We start from the raw sequence: 17417 nt of genomic DNA, 5'->3' as shown, positions 1-17417 counted from the left end.
ATGGTAGTTCTCACTGGATGCTAGACTTTTCAAAACCACTCTTCTTTTAATAAATTTTGCTGTGAAAACTGTTAAAAGAACAATAAATTGATAAATTGAACTTCATCAAAATATAAAATTTATTCAAAAGGAAATGAAAACACAGGCTACAGACTGAGAGAAAAATCTTTGCAAAGCATGTATATGAAAAAGGACTCATATCCAGAATATATAAAGAACTCTCAAATAGTAAGACAGCAAACAACCCAATTTAAAAAAGGCAAAATCTATGAATAGACACTGCACCAGGGACTTCCCTGGTGGTCCAATGGTTAAGAATCCTCCTTCAAATGCAAGGGATACAAGTTCGATCCCTGGTCAGGGAACTAAGATCCCACACACCGCAGGGTAACTAAGCCCAGGCACTCTGGAGCCCACATGTCACAACTAGAGAGAAGCCCGTGAGCTGCAAGAAAGATCCTGCCTGCCGCAACTAAGACCCGATGCAGCCAAATAAATAAATAAATAATTTTTAAAAAGACCCTACATCAGGGCTTCCCTGGTGGCGCAGTGGTTGGGAGTCCGCCTGCCGATGCAGGGGACACGGGTTCGTGCCCCGGTCCGGGAAGATCGCACATGCCGCGGAGTGGCTGGGCCCGTGAGCCATGGGCGCTGAGTCTGCGCGTCCGGAGCCTGTGCTCTGCAACGGGAGAGGCCACAGCAGTGAGAGGCCCGCGTACCGCAAAAAAAAAAAAAAAAAAAGACCCTACATCAAAGAAGATCTATGATTTGTAAATAAACACATGAAAAGAAGGTTAGACATCAGAGAAATGAAAATTAAAACCACAATGAGATACCACCATACAACTGTAAGAGTGGCTAAAATTAAATAAAAAAACATAACTGACTATACAAAGTTTGGTGAGGATGTAGACAAAACTGAACTCTCATACACTGCTAGTAGGAATGTAAAATGGTACAACCACTATTTAAAACCACACCTTCCATGTGATCCAGCCATTTAATGAATCGGTATTTTTCCAAGAGAAAAGATATACGTGTCCAAAGAAAGATTTGTACATGAATGGTCAGAGCAACCTTATTTTTCTTTTTTTTAATCTTTATTGAATTTGTTACAATATTGCTTCTGTTTTATGTTTTGGTTTTTCGGCTGCAAGGCATGTGGAATCTTAGCTCCCCGACCAGGGATCAAGCCTGCACCCGCTGCATTGGAAGGCAGTCTTAACCACTGGACCGCCAGGGAAGTCCCAGAGCAACCTTATTTGTAATAGTCAAAACTTGAAAACAAACCCAAATGACCCATCAACCCAAATGATCCTTCAAACGGGTAAATCAGCAAATTGCAGTACATCCATACCATGGAATACTACTCAGCAATATGAAGAAAGGAATTACTGCTCCACGCAACACCATGGATTAATCACAAAGTAATTATGCTGTGTGAAAGAAGCCAGAGCCCCACCACCCGAAAAAAAGTACATATTGTACAAAAGAATATTATATGGTTCCATTTATGTAAAACTCTAGAAAATGCCAACTGATCTATAGTGACAGAAAGCAATGAGCAATTGCCTGGGGAGAGGTTACATGGAGGTTTATCAAGGGGTCCAAGAAAACTTTTGGGGGTGAGATGTATTCATTCTCTTGGTGTGGTGATATCCATATATCCAAACTTATCAAACTGTATACTTTATTATTTATTTATTTATTTATTTTTGGCTCCATTGGGTCTTCGTTGCTGCGCGCGGGCTTTCTCTAGTTGCGGTGAGCGGGGGCTGCTCTTCATTGTGGTGCGCAAGCTTCTCATTGTGATGGCTTCTCTTGTTGCAGAGCACGGGCTCTAGGTGCGTGGGCTTCAGGAGATGTGGCACGTGGGCTCAGTAGTTGTGGCTCACGGGTTCTAGAGCACAGGCTCAGTAGTTGTGGTACGTGGGCTTAGTTGCTCCGTGGCATGTGGGATCTTCCCGGACCAGGGCTCGAACCTGTGTCCCCTGCATTGGCAAGCGGGTTCTTAACCACTGCACCACCAGGGAAGTCCTCAAACTGTATACTTTAAATGTGTATAGTTTATTTATTGTATGTCAGTTGTACCTCAATAAAACTGTCTTATTTATTTATTTTGGCTGCATTGGGTCTTCGTTGCTGCGTGCGGGCTCACGGGCTTTCTCTAGTTGCAGTGAGTGGGGGCTACTCTTCGTGGGCTCAGTAGTTGTGGCACGCGGGCACTACAGCACGCAGGCTTCAGTAGCTGTGGTGCATAGGCTCAGTAGTTGTGACACATAGGCCTAGTTGCTCCATGCCATGTGGGATCTTCCCAGACCAGGGATCAAACCGTGTCTCCTGCATTGGCAGGCGGATTCTTAACCACTGTGCCACCAGGGAAGTCCAAAGCTGTTTTATTTTATTTTTAACTTTTTGCTGTGGGGCTTGGGGATCTTAGTTCCCTGACAGGGATCGAAGTCAGGCCCTCGGCAGTGTAAGTGCAGAGTGCTAACCACCGTATTGCCAGGGAATTCCCTAAAGCTGTTTTGAAAGAAAGGAAGGAGAGAAGTAAGGGAGGGAGGGAGGGAAGGGGAGAGAGAAAGAGAGAGAGAGAGAGAAGAGAGAGAGAAAGAGAGAGAGAGAAAAGAAACTTAGGGATGTTAATCTTGCAGAAAATATGGGGCAGGTGGGGGTGGAGTGTCCCAATTATCTACTGCTGTGTAACAAATGACCCCCAAATTTAGTGGCTTAAAACAACAACCATTTTATTATATTTCACAACTTTGTGGGTCAGGAATTTAGACTGGCTCAGTTGAGTGAAGCCTTGTGGAACCAACTGGGTTATATTCAGGCTGGGATTGTCTAGGGGATCCAAGGTGGCTTCACCCACATGCCTGGTACCTTGGTGGGGATGGCTGGGAGGCTGGGCTAAAATGGGCCCCTTTCCCTTTCCATGTAGACTCAGGACCCCCCACGGGGTCTCTCCAGAAGGAATGAGAAGCTGGTCGGGCTTAACGGTATGCACTGATTTATGTATCTTTTGATTTTCTGCTATATTTATTTTAAAAACAACTTTTATAGTTTTTTGCCCTTTATTATGAAAGATACACATTTCATTTTAGAAAATGTAGGCTGAGGGACTTCCTTGGCGGTCCAGAGGTTAAGACTCTGCACTTCCAATGCAGGGAGCACAGGTTCAATCCCTGGTAGGGGAACTAAGATCCCACATGCCACATGGTGAGGCCCAAAAAAAAAGAAAATGTAGGATGAGAGCTTAGCTTAAACGTGGTGGACCACAGGCAGCCACTGCGAGGTCTTGAGCTGTGAGTGACAGGAGATGAGACCACAACTCTCTATTATGGAGGGGAAAGAGGACATGATTGGTTGCCTGAAATGCTGAGGTCCAGGGGAGGGTAGTGATTAGGCAATGACAAATTTAAGGGGTAGGCAGGCAGTAAAACACTCTGCTGAATAACCATAACGAAAACAAAAAGCTAATATTTAACTGTGTGCTTGAGCACTTACACGTGATCTGTACTATATTAAGCCCTGTACATTTAGTAGCTCATTTAACCCTGATGGGCTAGGTACTTGCACCAGTCCCCTGCTACACGCATGAGAAATCGGAGGCACAGAGAGGTTAAGTAACTTGCCCAAGGTCACACAGTTAAGAGTGTTGAGCTGGGATATAAGCCTGGCTGAGCTCTGAACTAATTTAACTAACCAAGCTGGATGTTGACTTTTACCTCTCCTATGTGCAATTCAAGCTTCTTTACTATAGTCTCTGAAGTTCTAGGTGACTAGAGCTTATATGATATCCTCTTACTTGTTGCTATTCTGAACTCTGGGTTGTTGAAAGCAGCTGACACACTTCTCATAATGACCCCAAGGCCGGAGTCAGGGCAGAGTTAAGAGTTGGCCTGGTGTGTCGAATGCCATTCCCCTTCAGCTGGCAGAATGCAGACAATGATTCACGGGTAGTCTATTTGGCTGGTACCCCCCCACCCCTGCCCCTAACCCCAACGGTTTAAAAGAGTTATTGTGATGTAATGTTTGTTTAATGTTTAAAAAGAATACTCTGGTGATTTATGTATTTAAAAATTATGTGAAAGCACCCTTAGGATGATGGTGAAAGGTGCAAGTTTGACATCAAAACAAGCGGGTGCATCAAATATTTAATTAAAGGATCAGATGCAAAAAGCAGATGCAGATTGACTTCGATGGAAATGTGGTGGAACCCCAACCCCAGGCCTGAGAGGGCAGCAGGGGCCAGTGTCATCTTTGAAAACAAAATATGGTTATGGATGAATTCGAGAAAGACTGTGCAAATTTACTGCCTACATCATTTTAGGGCTGGTTTCTTTTAATAAGTAGTTACTGATTAAAATACAAATGATTTATTTTCAGGATTAGGAAAGATATATACATACTCTCTTTCTAATGTTAGGTAAAACTGGACGGCTGCTTGCTCCTCCCTTGCTAAAAAAGGGTGTTTATTAGCTAGGATGGCAGTGAAAAATTTAATACTAGTTTACAGAAAGGGACTGTCTTTGGCCTTTCATCTGGATATACGGCTCCTGTTCCTCTCATGGATAAGCTATAGTCTTATTAAAATCTCATCCTAATTTGTTCTTTATCACTATACCATATTTTAAAAAATCATAACTATATTTCTATACAATTGAGATTAAATTAGTTGCTTTAAAAATTTCCCTCTTTCCCACCAATGGTAAATTAAGTCTTAATGGAAATTAGAAAAGTGCTAATTTAACAATTTACACTGCAGCCCTGTTTCCTGGCAATGTCCTGTCAATTCAAGAAAGGAAGGGGAAGCTACTTCATGAATAGAAATCAAGACCTTTTTTTCTCCTCCTCTTTCTTTTTTTCTTTTCTTTTTGGCTTATTCTGAGCAATTGTCCCCAGGAAACTAACCCACCAACTGCTGTCGAGTTTGATTCCTCTTTCTGGAGTTACAGCCTTCCTGCTCCTCCACAATGCCTCAGCTGACTTTCCATCTCTGCCATCCACTTGCAAGATATTTAGAGTCATAGGACCAGGAGGACTGCTAATTCTCCCCTCCCCCTCTCTGGTCATCTTTTTTAAACCTTTTTAGATGCTGGTGGGTGGGGCCAACCATGAGGGAGACAGCAGGTCTGGCCCATCCCTTTTCTGACCCTCTGGGGCCATCTTCCTTCTGGCAATTCTCTTCCCCCATCTGTTTTCCTCTTGTTTTTGTTAAAAAAAAAAAAAAAAGAAAGAAAGAAAGAAAGAAAAGGAAAGAAATTAAAAACAATCAAAGAAAGGAAAAGAAACAAAACCAAAGAATACATACAACACCTCTGCTGAAGCAAGGCCAGCATGGTACAAAATCTGTAGGAAAACTCATGTGTGAGCATGTACCTGTTTACACGCTGGTCTCAAACTATGGAAGAAACACAAACACGTATTGGCAATAGATAGTTGCGTGAAAAGCTCCTAATATTTATTTATTTAAATTTTAATTTTATATTGGAGTACAGTTGACGTACAATGTTGTGTTAGTTCTAACATTTAAAGTATAAAGTGTTTACTTCTCTTTCATTGGTCAAAGAAGGAAATCTGTTCTTTTTCCCCCCGGTTTTATTGAGATACAATTGACATGTTCTGGGTTTATTTGATAATAATTTTTGCACTCCTCACACATTTCGGTGAATGTTCACTGAGCTTAGATTTACTCCAGGTGCTGAGGAGAGCCCTCCTGACAGCAGCTGAGGACTTTGGCTGCTAGCTTGTCCTAGAATTCTTCCCATCTGAGGACAGCACCGGCCCCACAATGGCTTTCTCCCTTTAGGGTGGTGTTTCTGCAGCCTGCGGCCTTCAGCATGTTTGTCCAGCAGGTTGATCTAAGGGTTCTTTCCGGGTTGATAGGAATTCTGGGGAGCAAATTCAGAGGAGGAGTTGGAATTGTGTATAAAGTGTTTTTTCTTTTTTTCTTTCACTTTTATGATACAGGCATGATTATTAGGTTGAACACCAAGTTATTTTTTTTTCAATTTAAGTATAATTTACATAGTGAAATTTTGCACAGATCTTAAATGGCAGATCTATAAGTTTTGACAAATGTACACACAAACATATTTCTACTTCACGACCCTTGAAGGTTCTCTCCTATTCCCCTTCCCAGTCAATACTCCCTCACCCCCAAGGGTTCTTTTCCTATCCTCAAAGCTTAGTTTTGCCTGTTCTAGAATTTCCTGTATATGGAATCACACACTATGAACTGAACTTGTGTTTGGCCCCTTTCTTCTAACATGATGTTTTTGAGATTCATCCAGGTTGTTGCTTGTAGAAGTGGGACCCAAGATGTCAGTCACAGCTTGATGGTGTTAAGACAGGGACAATTGTTCCACCCGCTGGCCTCCACACCAAATACCCTCTAAATCCTGGTATGTGGCCCTCTCCACTCTTCCAAGTTAGTCTCTCTCCAGGGCCCAGCGAGTTCCTTTCCCAGAACCGCCCAGGCAGCCTCGGGCACCACCCAGATGGCCGCGGGGCCTTCACCGGGAACCTCCCCAGAACAGCTGCCCTCTGCCCCCCACTTCCCCCCAGTAAAACTCAAAAAAGAAACCGGCCCCTCCGCAGATCAAAATTCAGATTCGTTTAATTCCAACTGCGTGATGTTTTGGTGTTGATCACAGATATGCAGTCTTTAAGAAAACGTAAAAAGGAGAAAAAAAAGGTCTTGGTGGGGGGACCCCAGATCTCACGGGCAGTGGATATCAGCCTCTGCAGAACCGGGATTCAGAATGAAATCTTTTCTTTTTTAAATAAACGGAAGAGTCGCTCTCCACTCTTCGCTCGGAAGGTTTCAAAGGTCGTCACACTGAAGCCCGGGGGCGTTCATCTCCCCTGCGGCCCGGAGAAGGGAGGAGGTTGGAGGGAGGAGGGAGGGAGCACACAAAAGCGAGCCGTGCCGAGAGGGCTAATGTTTCCTGTTTGCCTGGAACCCCCTCCCCTGTGTCCCCTCCCCCAGCCCCCTCCCAGCACTCGGGCGGAAGTGAGTTTGCTTCTTTGGAGATTAAAAGGATTCCGAATTCCGATCAGTCCCAATATCCAGCGTACTGAGAGGAGGAGGAGGAAGAGGCGGCAAAGCAGAGAAAGAGGGGGCACGCGCGCGCGTGCACGCAGGCAACCCGAATTGGGGAGTTGTTCAAAGCCCCAGGAGGCCAGGGCGCAAGGCGCGAGCAAAGCCCGGTAGGCGCAGCAGCGCTGCCGGGGCCACCCGAGTCTTGCTCGGTGACTCGTTTCAGAAAGAAGATGACGCGGGAGCGGGCCGGCGGCGTTGACCACGCGGCTCCCGAGCACACCGCGCTGGGCCATTGCCGGTTCCACTGATTCCGGCGCGCCCCGGTGGAGGCTCCGTCTCCGCCGCTCGGGATCGGAGGGGGGGGACCAACGCGAGGGCGAAATGGCCCGATGACAAAGGAAATGTGATCCCCCTTCGCTGCCAAGGTTTCAGAGAGGACGGACGCGAGGAGGAGGAGGGGCGCGGGGCGCGCGCGGAGCTCGGATAGCATTGCACGACGGCTCGCGCGGAGCGGGCAGCGGGTACATCTAATATCTTCCTGCCGATGAATAATTCACGACGGCCCGCGGGGACCTGTGGTCCCGCGTTACGGCGCGGCTAAACCGGAGAAGGAGCTCGCTGGAGGCGCCCAGGCCCGGCGAGGCGGGGGCAAGAGGGCCCAGGGCCGCGTGGGGCGCGCGTGCGTGTTAAGCGCCGGCAGCGCGGCCGGGCTCGGCGGGCGCGCGGGAGACTCGAGGCGCGTGGGGCGCGCGTGCGTACTACACGCGTGCGGCCGCAGCGGGCTCCCACTAGCTGCAGCTGCGGCGGGGCCGACCGCCCTGCAGGGAGGCCGCGCCGGGCCGTGCGCAAGCCCGGAGCGCCGCACGCCGGGCCACCCAGGAGCCCCTGGCCGCCGCGTCATGCGGCGGGACGGTCGGCGTCGCGCGGGGGGACACGGGCTCGGCATCGCGCCGCTCCCGCCTTTACTAGTTTGGGGAGCCTTCCTGTCCCAAGAAGAGACTAAATCCGTTTAAAGAAAAGCCACGCACCAAATACTCGTCGAACCAAATTCTGCTTCTCCCGCCGGGACTGGGATTGCACAGCAGACTCGACTTGGGGGGACTCCCCTCGGCTGGCGAGAAGCTAAGCTACAGCTGCTCCAGAGAGTTCTCTGACCTCCCTGCCCCCGCTCGCCCCTCGCGTGTCGGGACTTGTTCCGGCGCTCCCGCTTCGGGAAGGCACGCGGCCCCCGCGTCCTTTTCCGGGAGGAATCTGTGTCGCCTCCGGAGAGTGGCATTTAATGCCCGCAGCGTCGGGGGTGGCAGCGCGCGGGCCGGACGCGGCGAGGCCGAGCGGGCCGCGCCGCTCTGGTGCCGGCTCCTGGATCGCAGGCCTAATTGATGCCTTTTTCTGAGTGAGTCGGCGGCTCCCCCACCCACCTCGTCCGCGCTCTCCTCTCCTCCTCCTCTTCCTCTCTGGTCTCCTCCCTCCTCCGGGCTTGGTTGCAAATGGCTTCGTTCTCCGAGACCGACTTCCAGATCTGCCTGCTGTGCAAGGAGATGTGCGGCTCGCCGGCGCCGCTCTCCTCCAATTCGTCGGCGTCGTCGTCGTCCTCGCAGACGTCCACGTCGTCGGGGGGCGGCGGCGGGGGCCCCGGGGCTGCGGCGCGCCGCCTACACGTCCTGCCCTGCCTGCACGCCTTCTGCCGCCCGTGCCTCGAGGCGCACCGGCTGCCGGCGGCGGGCGGCGGCGCGCCGGGAGAGCCGCTCAAGCTGCGCTGCCCTGTGTGCGACCAGAAGGTCGTGCTGGCCGAGGCGGCGGGCATGGACGCACTGCCCTCGTCCGCCTTCCTGCTCAGTAACTTGCTCGACGCCGTGGTGGCCACGACCGACGAGCCGCCGCCCAAGAACGGGCGGGCCGGCGCCGCGGCGGGCGCGGGCGGCCACAGCAACCACCGGCACCACGCGCACCACGCGCACCCGCGCGCTTCTGCCTCGGCACCGCCGCCGCTCCCGCCAGCACCGCAGCCGCCCGCGCCGCCCCGCTCAGCGCCCGGCGGCCCCGCGGCCTCCCCGTCGGCGCTGCTGCTGCGCCGGCCTCACGGCTGCAGCTCCTGCGACGAGGGCAACGCGGCCTCGTCGCGCTGCCTCGATTGCCAGGAGCACCTGTGCGACAACTGCGTCCGCGCGCACCAGCGCGTGCGCCTTACCAAGGACCACTACATCGAGCGCGGCCCGCCCGGCCCCACAGCCGCCGCCGCCGCGGCGGCGCAGCAGCTCGGGCTCGGGCCGCCCTTCCCCGGCGCGCCCTTCTCCATCCTCTCGGTCTTCCCCGAGCGCCTCGGCTTCTGCCAGCACCACGACGACGAGGTGAGTTCGGGGGCCGCTCCCGCGGGGGCTGCGGCCGGGCGGCGTGGGGCGCGGGTCTGGCACCCGGGGAGCCGCGTGGGTGCTCGAGCGGGCATCCGGGCAGGCCCCCGAGCAAGGGGAGGGGGTCCTCTCCCTTCCGGATTTCTCGTTTTTCTTTTGGCTACGCGGCAGTCGCTGCCCCAAGCAGATCCTGACCTGGCAAGTGTGTGTGGAGAGGACCTGGCCTCTGTGTGCGGGCTGCGAGGGGTTCCAAAACGCAGAGTCCCCCGCTTCTGTATCGAATTTTCTGTGCGGCAAAATGTGGCAGCCGCTGTCTCCAGTTAGGCATGAGCTGGGAGGAGGTAGTTGTGTGCGACTGTGTAGACCTGGCCTCCGTGTACGGGGGTCCCTCCTCTGCCCTCCGACGGTTCCCGAGGTTGGAGACACCCCCTCTTCTTTAGGGACTTTGATTTCCTCATTCCTGTTTGACAAAGCGTGCAGGCTATTGTTTTAAGTGAGACACGAGATGGAAACGTGTGTATGTGTAGACGTGGTCTCCTTGTGCGGGCACACCAGGGGCCTCCCAGCATGCTGAGGGCTCTCCTTTAGCTTTTTTCCCCAACCTTATGTTTGTAAAACTCGTCGATTGTTGCTTTTAAGTAGGGCATGAACCAGGAGGAGATGGTCGTGTGGGTGAGTGTGGGGTGCGCTTGCGCGTGTAGACCTGCTTTCCACGTGCGCGCTTGTGAGGGGAGGACTGTGCTTTTTGTTGGGACACCGTAGCAGTCGTTGCCTCCTTGTGTGGAGTAAGAACAGCCTTCCGCGGTTCTGTTCCCGCACCGTGGAAAAAGCGTGTTCTGGCCCCTTGAACCTCCCTTGTATGGAATCGCCCTTCGGCCTCGTGGGCCCACCGCTGCACCGGGAGCAGCGGGATCGGGGGGCCTTGCCCATTGCCCTCACCAAGCTGGAAGTCCTTGGGCCGCCCCCGCCTGCCCCGGCTTCGATCGCTACGGGAACCGGTTTCCCTGGTTGGGAGGTGTCCCCACCCCGTTCAACCTGGGGCTCGCGGCTCGAACCGGGTGCGCAGAGTCCGAGGGCTGCACGGCAGCCTTTGAGCTTATTTGGCTCTTTTGGCTGTTTGTTGAATAAACCTTTCTTGCTTATTTTTCACATCTTGTGCCACCTTCCACTCACCTGAACCCATTGGAGGAAGGGGCCAGAAGTTTTGAGGCGCAGCCTCTGCTGAGAGGGTCGGTGACTTAATGCGATCTACCTGTAGCCCTTGGTGAGACCTGGTGCTAGTCTTGCCTTGGGCGCGGGCAGGAGACGGCTCCTGGTGCGAGTTGGCTGCATGCTAGGTGGAGTGGGCGTTCTGGTTCCGAACGCGGCTGAGGCTTGCCGAGCGCAGCCTTTTCCACGCCTAACCTGTTATTTGGGGAGGAGGGCGGAGCTGTTGCCTGCTGGCCTTAAGCCGGCTTCTCCTATTGGAAAAAAGTTGAAATTCTAATCTACTTGTTGTGGACGCCTCATTTTAAAAGTTTCTTTCTCGGTTTGAAGCCTAAGGGGCAGCTATTTTTTTCCTTCCTTTTTAAAGCTTTGGATGGACTCATCTTTGAAGTTTTCCCACATTTATGGCTGAATGTGTCTAGTAGGTTCTTCCAAAACTGGATTGAGTTAAATACTGATCCGAATCCCGGGAATGGAAAGAGGGAGCCAATTCGCCGGGAAGATTAGCGTCGAGGGGGAGGGGGAGGGAGAGGGCGCCTTGAATCCGCCACAATTTCCCTCCTGGCAGGGGCGTTGATTGAACCCTCCCTCCCAGCAGTTGAGTTTAAATGTCAGGTTTTATTTATATTCCCGGTTAAAGATCCACATACGTTTTATTTGGGTTAAAACAGTAGATGCTCAGTGTTGCCAGACTTGTAAAAGGTTTATACACTTTTTAAATTATTAAACCATTCAAACGGTATGGGAGCGTGTGAAGTGTAGCACCCCTCACCCTGGGAGGTACCTGGATGCCCTGAACATTTAGATTTTTTTTAACGTGTGCAATACTAGGTTGAAGTTGTTTGGCAAAGGCACTAAGATATTACACTGTTAGACCAACTGTCCTTTTAAAACATGACATTTGCTCAGTTTTGAGCAAAATTCTACTTCCCTTTCTTGGTTTTTCATTAAAAGAAGAAAACTTGGATCTTTCTTGGATTTGGAATGTTAGGGAATTTAAGTTTAAAGGGACAAACCAATGCTGTGAATGGAGAAGTCAAGTGTTGGGAGGGAAAGCACCAGGTTCACAGAGGGGATCCCACCCATGGCCTAAATTCTTCGTTTTCTTCCAAGGGAGTGATCCTTCAGAGTTTAGTAATATTGTTCCTTTAAAAAACCATTCTTCGGATTGGGAAAAGGAGACTGAGGGCACTATGGAGGACGATCGTCCTGTCTTCTGTTTGATTGTGTCGGACTGGATGCCTAAATCCATGTGTTTTACAGTAGGTACAGTCTACTTCAGTTTTTGAAACGTGCTCCTTTACTGAGTTGCCTCCCGGGTCAACAGGCTCCATTAAATAATTCAGGGCGCCCTTGCCTGATGGTGACTAATGCCACCTGACCTTGGGAAGAGGGCCCCGACGCCTGGCTCTTCTCCTTTAATTTTAAGGAGGGTGCCTCCGACAGTTGGCCACTTAGGGGTGCGGGGAGCAGCCGGTAGGGTCTCTTCCCAGACTGCTTTCCTTAAGCATTCCCCGCACCCCCCCGGAAATGGCCCCTCAGGACTAACAAGGTGGTGTTCTGATCACTGGTTTAAAACTTAATTTTAAAATCTAAAAGGAGGGAGCTGGTTTTCCATCGGAATGATGAGGGTTGTTTGCTCTCACTCTGTATTCGGTCCATTTAAAAAACAGAGTTTGGGTTTTTCGCTTTGGTGGTCAGTCCGAAAGGCCTGCAGGCGCCGAGGCCGGCGGTTAGCCAGGCCGGGAATTGGGGGCCCGCGCTCCTGACCGCTGGCCGCGCGCCTCCCGAGGGGCCTGGGAGAGGCGGGCGGAGGCGCCGCGGCGGTGGGCCGGCCCCAGCCCGGCCGGCCCGGAGCCCGCCTCGGCAAGCGGGAGGCGGCGGGGCCGAGACGGGGTCTGCACGCATCTGGGGGGGAGAGTTAGGGAGTTGAGTGGGACTGGAGTGCGCTGCTCCCACCTTCATGAGGTGCCTTTTAATGTGTTAATTGCACGTGGGATGTGAGCCCTTGGCTGCCTTGTAGGCGACACTGGAAGCAGAAAGGGTGTGTGAGTGTGTTCAGAGCTCGGGCGGTAGGATTCTGTAAATGGCGAGAAGCCGAGTGGGGTCTGAGCCTGTTCCGGTCCCCGGGAAAGGCCCTGTCAACTGAGTTGGGGGGCGAGGAGGGTGGTGGTGACCCAGTTGCCAACTTGAGCCGAGGGATATTTTGTAGCTCGAGGATGGCAGTATTGTTCCCCGTTATGAAGGCAGGGGTGGGGGTGGATTTTCCTGAGTCTCCCGTATGGAAAATGGGGTGTAGGTGCTGATACACTTTATTTTCACTCCCTGGAAATACAGGTTCTATAATTCCAATCCAGTGTGACCCTAAGTATTGAGCCATCCTAGGCTTGGGGGGGGGGACTATCTTTCCCTAGGAAACCACTCTCAAAAAATCAGCCTCAAACCACTGAGGAAGACGGTTTGCTGCCTAAAATAATTGGTTGTGGAATGAATTCTTGTATCTTATTTTGAATAAATTCCTGTAAATGGGGATTGTACTAGTATTGGCACCAATGTATTTTATTTTGCATTCCCAGAGTCTAAGTTTTTTCAGGCATGCATACTCTCAGTGTATGTTTTAAAATAATATGTGTGTGTTTTGTACATTGTAAAATTTATAGCAAGAGCCCTTTTTTTTAAGGACAAGAGAGAAAAAGTGAGTAGAAATGTGCATTCTAGTTGTTTCTGTGCCCCATCTTCAACCCGTTCTATAGGACTAGGTAGATGTGTGTCTGCATAGCACACACATCTCACCTATTTACCAGAAAACCAAATTTTCCATACCTTGGAAATAATTGGAGGTTCCTGCTTTGAATCTAGTTCAGCAGGTGGATGTTTGTAGATTGAAATCTGTTGAATTAAGAAAATGCTTGATGAATGGGGAATTCCCTGGCAGTCCAGTGGTTAGGACTCCATGCTCTCACTGTTGAGGGCCCGGGTTCAATCCCTGGTTGGGGAACTAAGATCCCACAAGCTGCGAGGCATAGCCAATTAAAAAAAGAAGAAGAAAATGCACACATATGTAATTTTAAAACATATTTCAGGTCACTAAAACCAACATTAAAATGTGTAGTTTTCTAATTTCTCCTAACATGTAAAATTTTGAGCACAACTGTTTGGCTTTTTATGTTTTCATTTAAAAAGTTCTCTGCGTATATAGAAAGGGAGTTCGTTTCGGAGGAAGCCTTAAATGAGGAGGTGAAATGGTTAAAATGCTTTTGTTGTTGAGGTAGTTTGCCAGAAGAAAGGGTTTTATAAGTTTTTCTGATTATGAGGAATTTTAATTTACTTGATAATTCTATATAGCTCTGAGATTTAATCCCCTCCAAATTTTATTTCCTTTGGTGCTAACTGAAGTCACATGGGTTGCTTACTCGCCAGCTCCTCACACAGGGCAAGGTTTATTTCAGATGTATTCATTCTTAGCTAATAAAGGACCATTTCGATGTCATTCTTCATGACACTTAAGCGAAAGGTTGAGAAGAATTCTACCATGCAAGCGGTTTCAAAGTAGTGTTTCCTCCCCCTTTTCCCCATAACACTGACCAAGAGTCGAAGGCTTGACTCACTAAGGCTGTTTGTGCCATCTCTCTTATTTTGGAAGAGAGCAGATAAAGAATTACAGTTGCCTAAAGGGAGCAAAAGGTGCCACCACTGCAGCCCACTCTGTTCCTCGTTCTTTGACCTTTCAAGCTTTGTGACTTGCAGGAGGAGGCTTGAGCCATCTTTCCTCTTCAGTTGATGTGACCTCCTGCTTCTTCAATACTAAATTATGCTTCTCCCTTTGAGGTTTTGTCTGTACCCACAAACCTAGTTGACTGAAACCAGATTGACTGTTTTGATTGACAAGACTCTGGCTTGTTAACAGAAAAATTGGGAGGGGTAGGGGGGTGAGCGTGGGCAATTTACATCTGAAACTTTGGGTTAAACCCTATTCCAGCGTAATTCCTTGCCTCTTCAGATTGCATCTCCGGTTTCCTTCATATTTTAGATAGTTGGCTTACAGTTGGCTTTGAAGGTATGGTGGAATGAAACAGGGGAAGACCCCTAATGCCTGGGTTTAATCTCCCACTAACACCCAACTGAAATTTTGAGAGATTCATATTTAATCTGAAGACATCGGGCCAATTTTTAAAAATTAATTTATTTTTTGCTGCGTTGGGTCTTCCTTGTTGCGAGTGGGCTTTTTCTAGTTGTGGTGAGCGGGGGCTACTCTGTTGGGGTGTGTGGGTTTCTCATTGCAGTCGCTTCTCTTGTTGCAAGCATGGGCTCTAGGTGTGTGGGCTTCAGTAGTTGTTGTCATGCGGGCTCAGTAATTGTGGCTTGTGGGCTCTAGAGCGCAGGCTCAGTAGTTGTGGCGCACGGGCTTAGTTGCTCCGTGGCATGTGGGGTCTTCCCGGACCAGGGCTCGAACCCATGTCCCCTGCATTGGCAGGCAGATTCTTAACCACTGCGCCACCAGGGAAGTCCCAAGGGTGCAATTCTTGATTGTGATTATTTATCTGACAAGCTTTTCTTGATCCGACCGGCTTATGCAAAATTGCACATTCTGTCATCGTTAATGGGATTTTAAAAAAAATATTTATGCGATTTGAATGAAACTGAGCAGTGTGCACAAGACAGTGAAGAGGGTCCAGGTCAGTTGTGTCAACTGAGGGCTCCCCTCATGGCTCCCACATCTTGTGAATTTTGAGGGTCCCTGAGTGGGCTTTGGAAACTCCCCTGCCCAGCCTCTGTCAAACATCTGTCAGCAACTGTATCCTTAGTTGTGATTGTTGCTTCTGGAAAGTTCGGGCAGCCATTTCCTTCCATCTAGCCTTGTTGAAATGCCAGTTGAGTTTGCAGATTTCTTTAATGTCTTCGACTAATTGGGATAGTTATAAAGATGTTCTTCTAAAAAATCTGCACATGGAGATTTTGCTGCTAAATATGGATCTGATAGAACATCTTCAGCACAGGTGTTTAAAAAATGAGAATTGTGAATAGGTTGCGTCAGCAGTCACGATTATGGTGTGTTTATATAGACCACATCCGCAGATTTTGTTCTGTGCTATCTGCCTCTCTTTGAGATCAGTGTCAGAGGGAGATCTTTCTCTTAGGATCATCTGTAGGCTTGTACTGGGTAAGTGTTGAGCAGAAAAGTGGATGTGGTAAAGGAAGTTTTAGTAGGAGTTGGGATAATGTTTTTGTGATATTTCTTATTAAAGCTGTCTGTTTATTTAGCTTTATTTTTACTTAAGCATTTAGGCAGTGCGGTTTTAGGTTGAGATTTCTTGCTCTGCGTTAGTTTTCTCATCTGTAACACTTTGCAGTGTTAAAGATTCCAGTTAACATATTTAAAGAGTCTGTAGCACAGTAGAAGCCAATTGTAAACACTTGTAATAGCTTTGCTTTGTTTTGTTTTATTATAAATTTATTTATTTATCTTTGGCTGCGTTGGGCTCTCTCTCGTTGCATCGAGCGGGGGCTGCTCTTTGTTGCGGTGCGCAGTTTTCTCATTGTGGTGGCTACTCTTTGTTGCGGAGCACAGGCTCTGGGTGCACCGGCTTCAGTAGTTGTGGCACACGGGCTTAGTTGCTCAGTGGCATGTGACATCTTTCGGGATCAGGGTTTGAACCCGTGTCCCCTACACTGGCAGGCGGATTCTTAACCACTGCGCCACCAGGGAAGTCCCAGGTTTTTCTTTTTAATTAAGAATTTCTTAAATTGAAGTATAGTTGATTTACAACGTGTTAATTTTTGCTGTACAGCCAAGTGATTCACTTATACATATATATATTCTTTTTTTAATATACTTTCCATTATGGTTTATCATAGGATACTGAATATGGTTCTCTGTGCTATACAGTAGGACCTTGTTGTTTGTAATAGCTTTTATTAATAAACTGTTGAGTATTGCAGCAAACTCCTCACCCCACCCCTCTTTCCCCCAGAGGGGATGCTATAGAAGAAAACTAATGTCAGTGTTGGAAATTGTGGCTTCTGTCAGTTTACTGTGATCTAAACGGAAGGATGTAGTGATTCTTTCAGGTGATGCAAAATGAACTGGAGAAACATGCATATAACTTGTTTCACCTTAGAAAAACTGGACCTCAACTTTAACTTCTGGTCTAGACCATCTTAGAGTTATGGCTCCCCGAGCCTATGGGAAAAGATGGGCACAACTGTGTTTAGAGGCTACATCAATGCCCTCAGCTTTTTTTTTTTTTTTTTAAGAGATGGAAGGTCACTGTTTCTGTTCACATTTTATATGATGTATTTGACAACCATTAATCTTTAAAGACTTGATCTTTTTTGTCACCATGACATTTCAAGGAAATGGATCAACTTGCTCAAGGGAACAGTCTGATTTCAGGGACTGGAATATTTTATAAGCTTTAATTTCACGGTGTTGTCAGGTGTGTGTTTAGGTGTTCCTGAAAAGGAAACTTCAGTTATCAGAAGAAAGGCCTTAAATCGTCATAGAAAAACTGCTACTTTACAAATGGGGAGACAGGCTGGGGTGATGAAATGACTTAAGCAGGAACTTACCTAGTCTAGCACGCTTTTCACACTGCTAAGTTATTTTCTTAAATTTTTAATTAAAAAAATTTTTTTTTCTTTGGCTGTGCTATGCAGCTTGTGGAATCTCAGTTCCCCGACCAGGGATTGAACCCAGGCCATGGCAGTGAAAGCCTGGAATCCTAATCACTAGAGCACCAGCGAACTCCCCACACTACTATTTATATACAATATTTGGCAAATTTATTATTTTTTTGAAACTAGTAATAAAAGTC

General features: G+C 48.8%; 1 protein-coding gene across 1 annotated transcript in view; it reads left to right on the top strand.

Annotated features, from left to right (window-relative positions):
* Positions 1–8535: 8535 nt before the first annotated feature.
* TRIM71 (tripartite motif containing 71) overlaps positions 8536–17417 on the top strand; it is a gene marked incomplete at both ends in the record, with an annotated part of 57589 nt that continues 48707 nt past the window's right edge. Inside the window, one exon of the mRNA XM_081247641.1 lies at positions 8536–9396. Within this exon, the coding sequence (XP_081103767.1) occupies positions 8536–9396 (861 nt within the window). The remainder of the gene's footprint in view (positions 9397–17417) is intronic.

Source organism: Mesoplodon bidens (genome assembly GCF_964165515.1).
Source record: "Mesoplodon bidens genome assembly, chromosome: 10".
NCBI classification, from domain to species: Eukaryota; Metazoa; Chordata; class Mammalia; order Artiodactyla; family Ziphiidae; genus Mesoplodon; species Mesoplodon bidens.
Note: the sequence above shows the minus strand (reverse complement) of the source record. Positions and strands in the feature narration are given on the sequence as shown.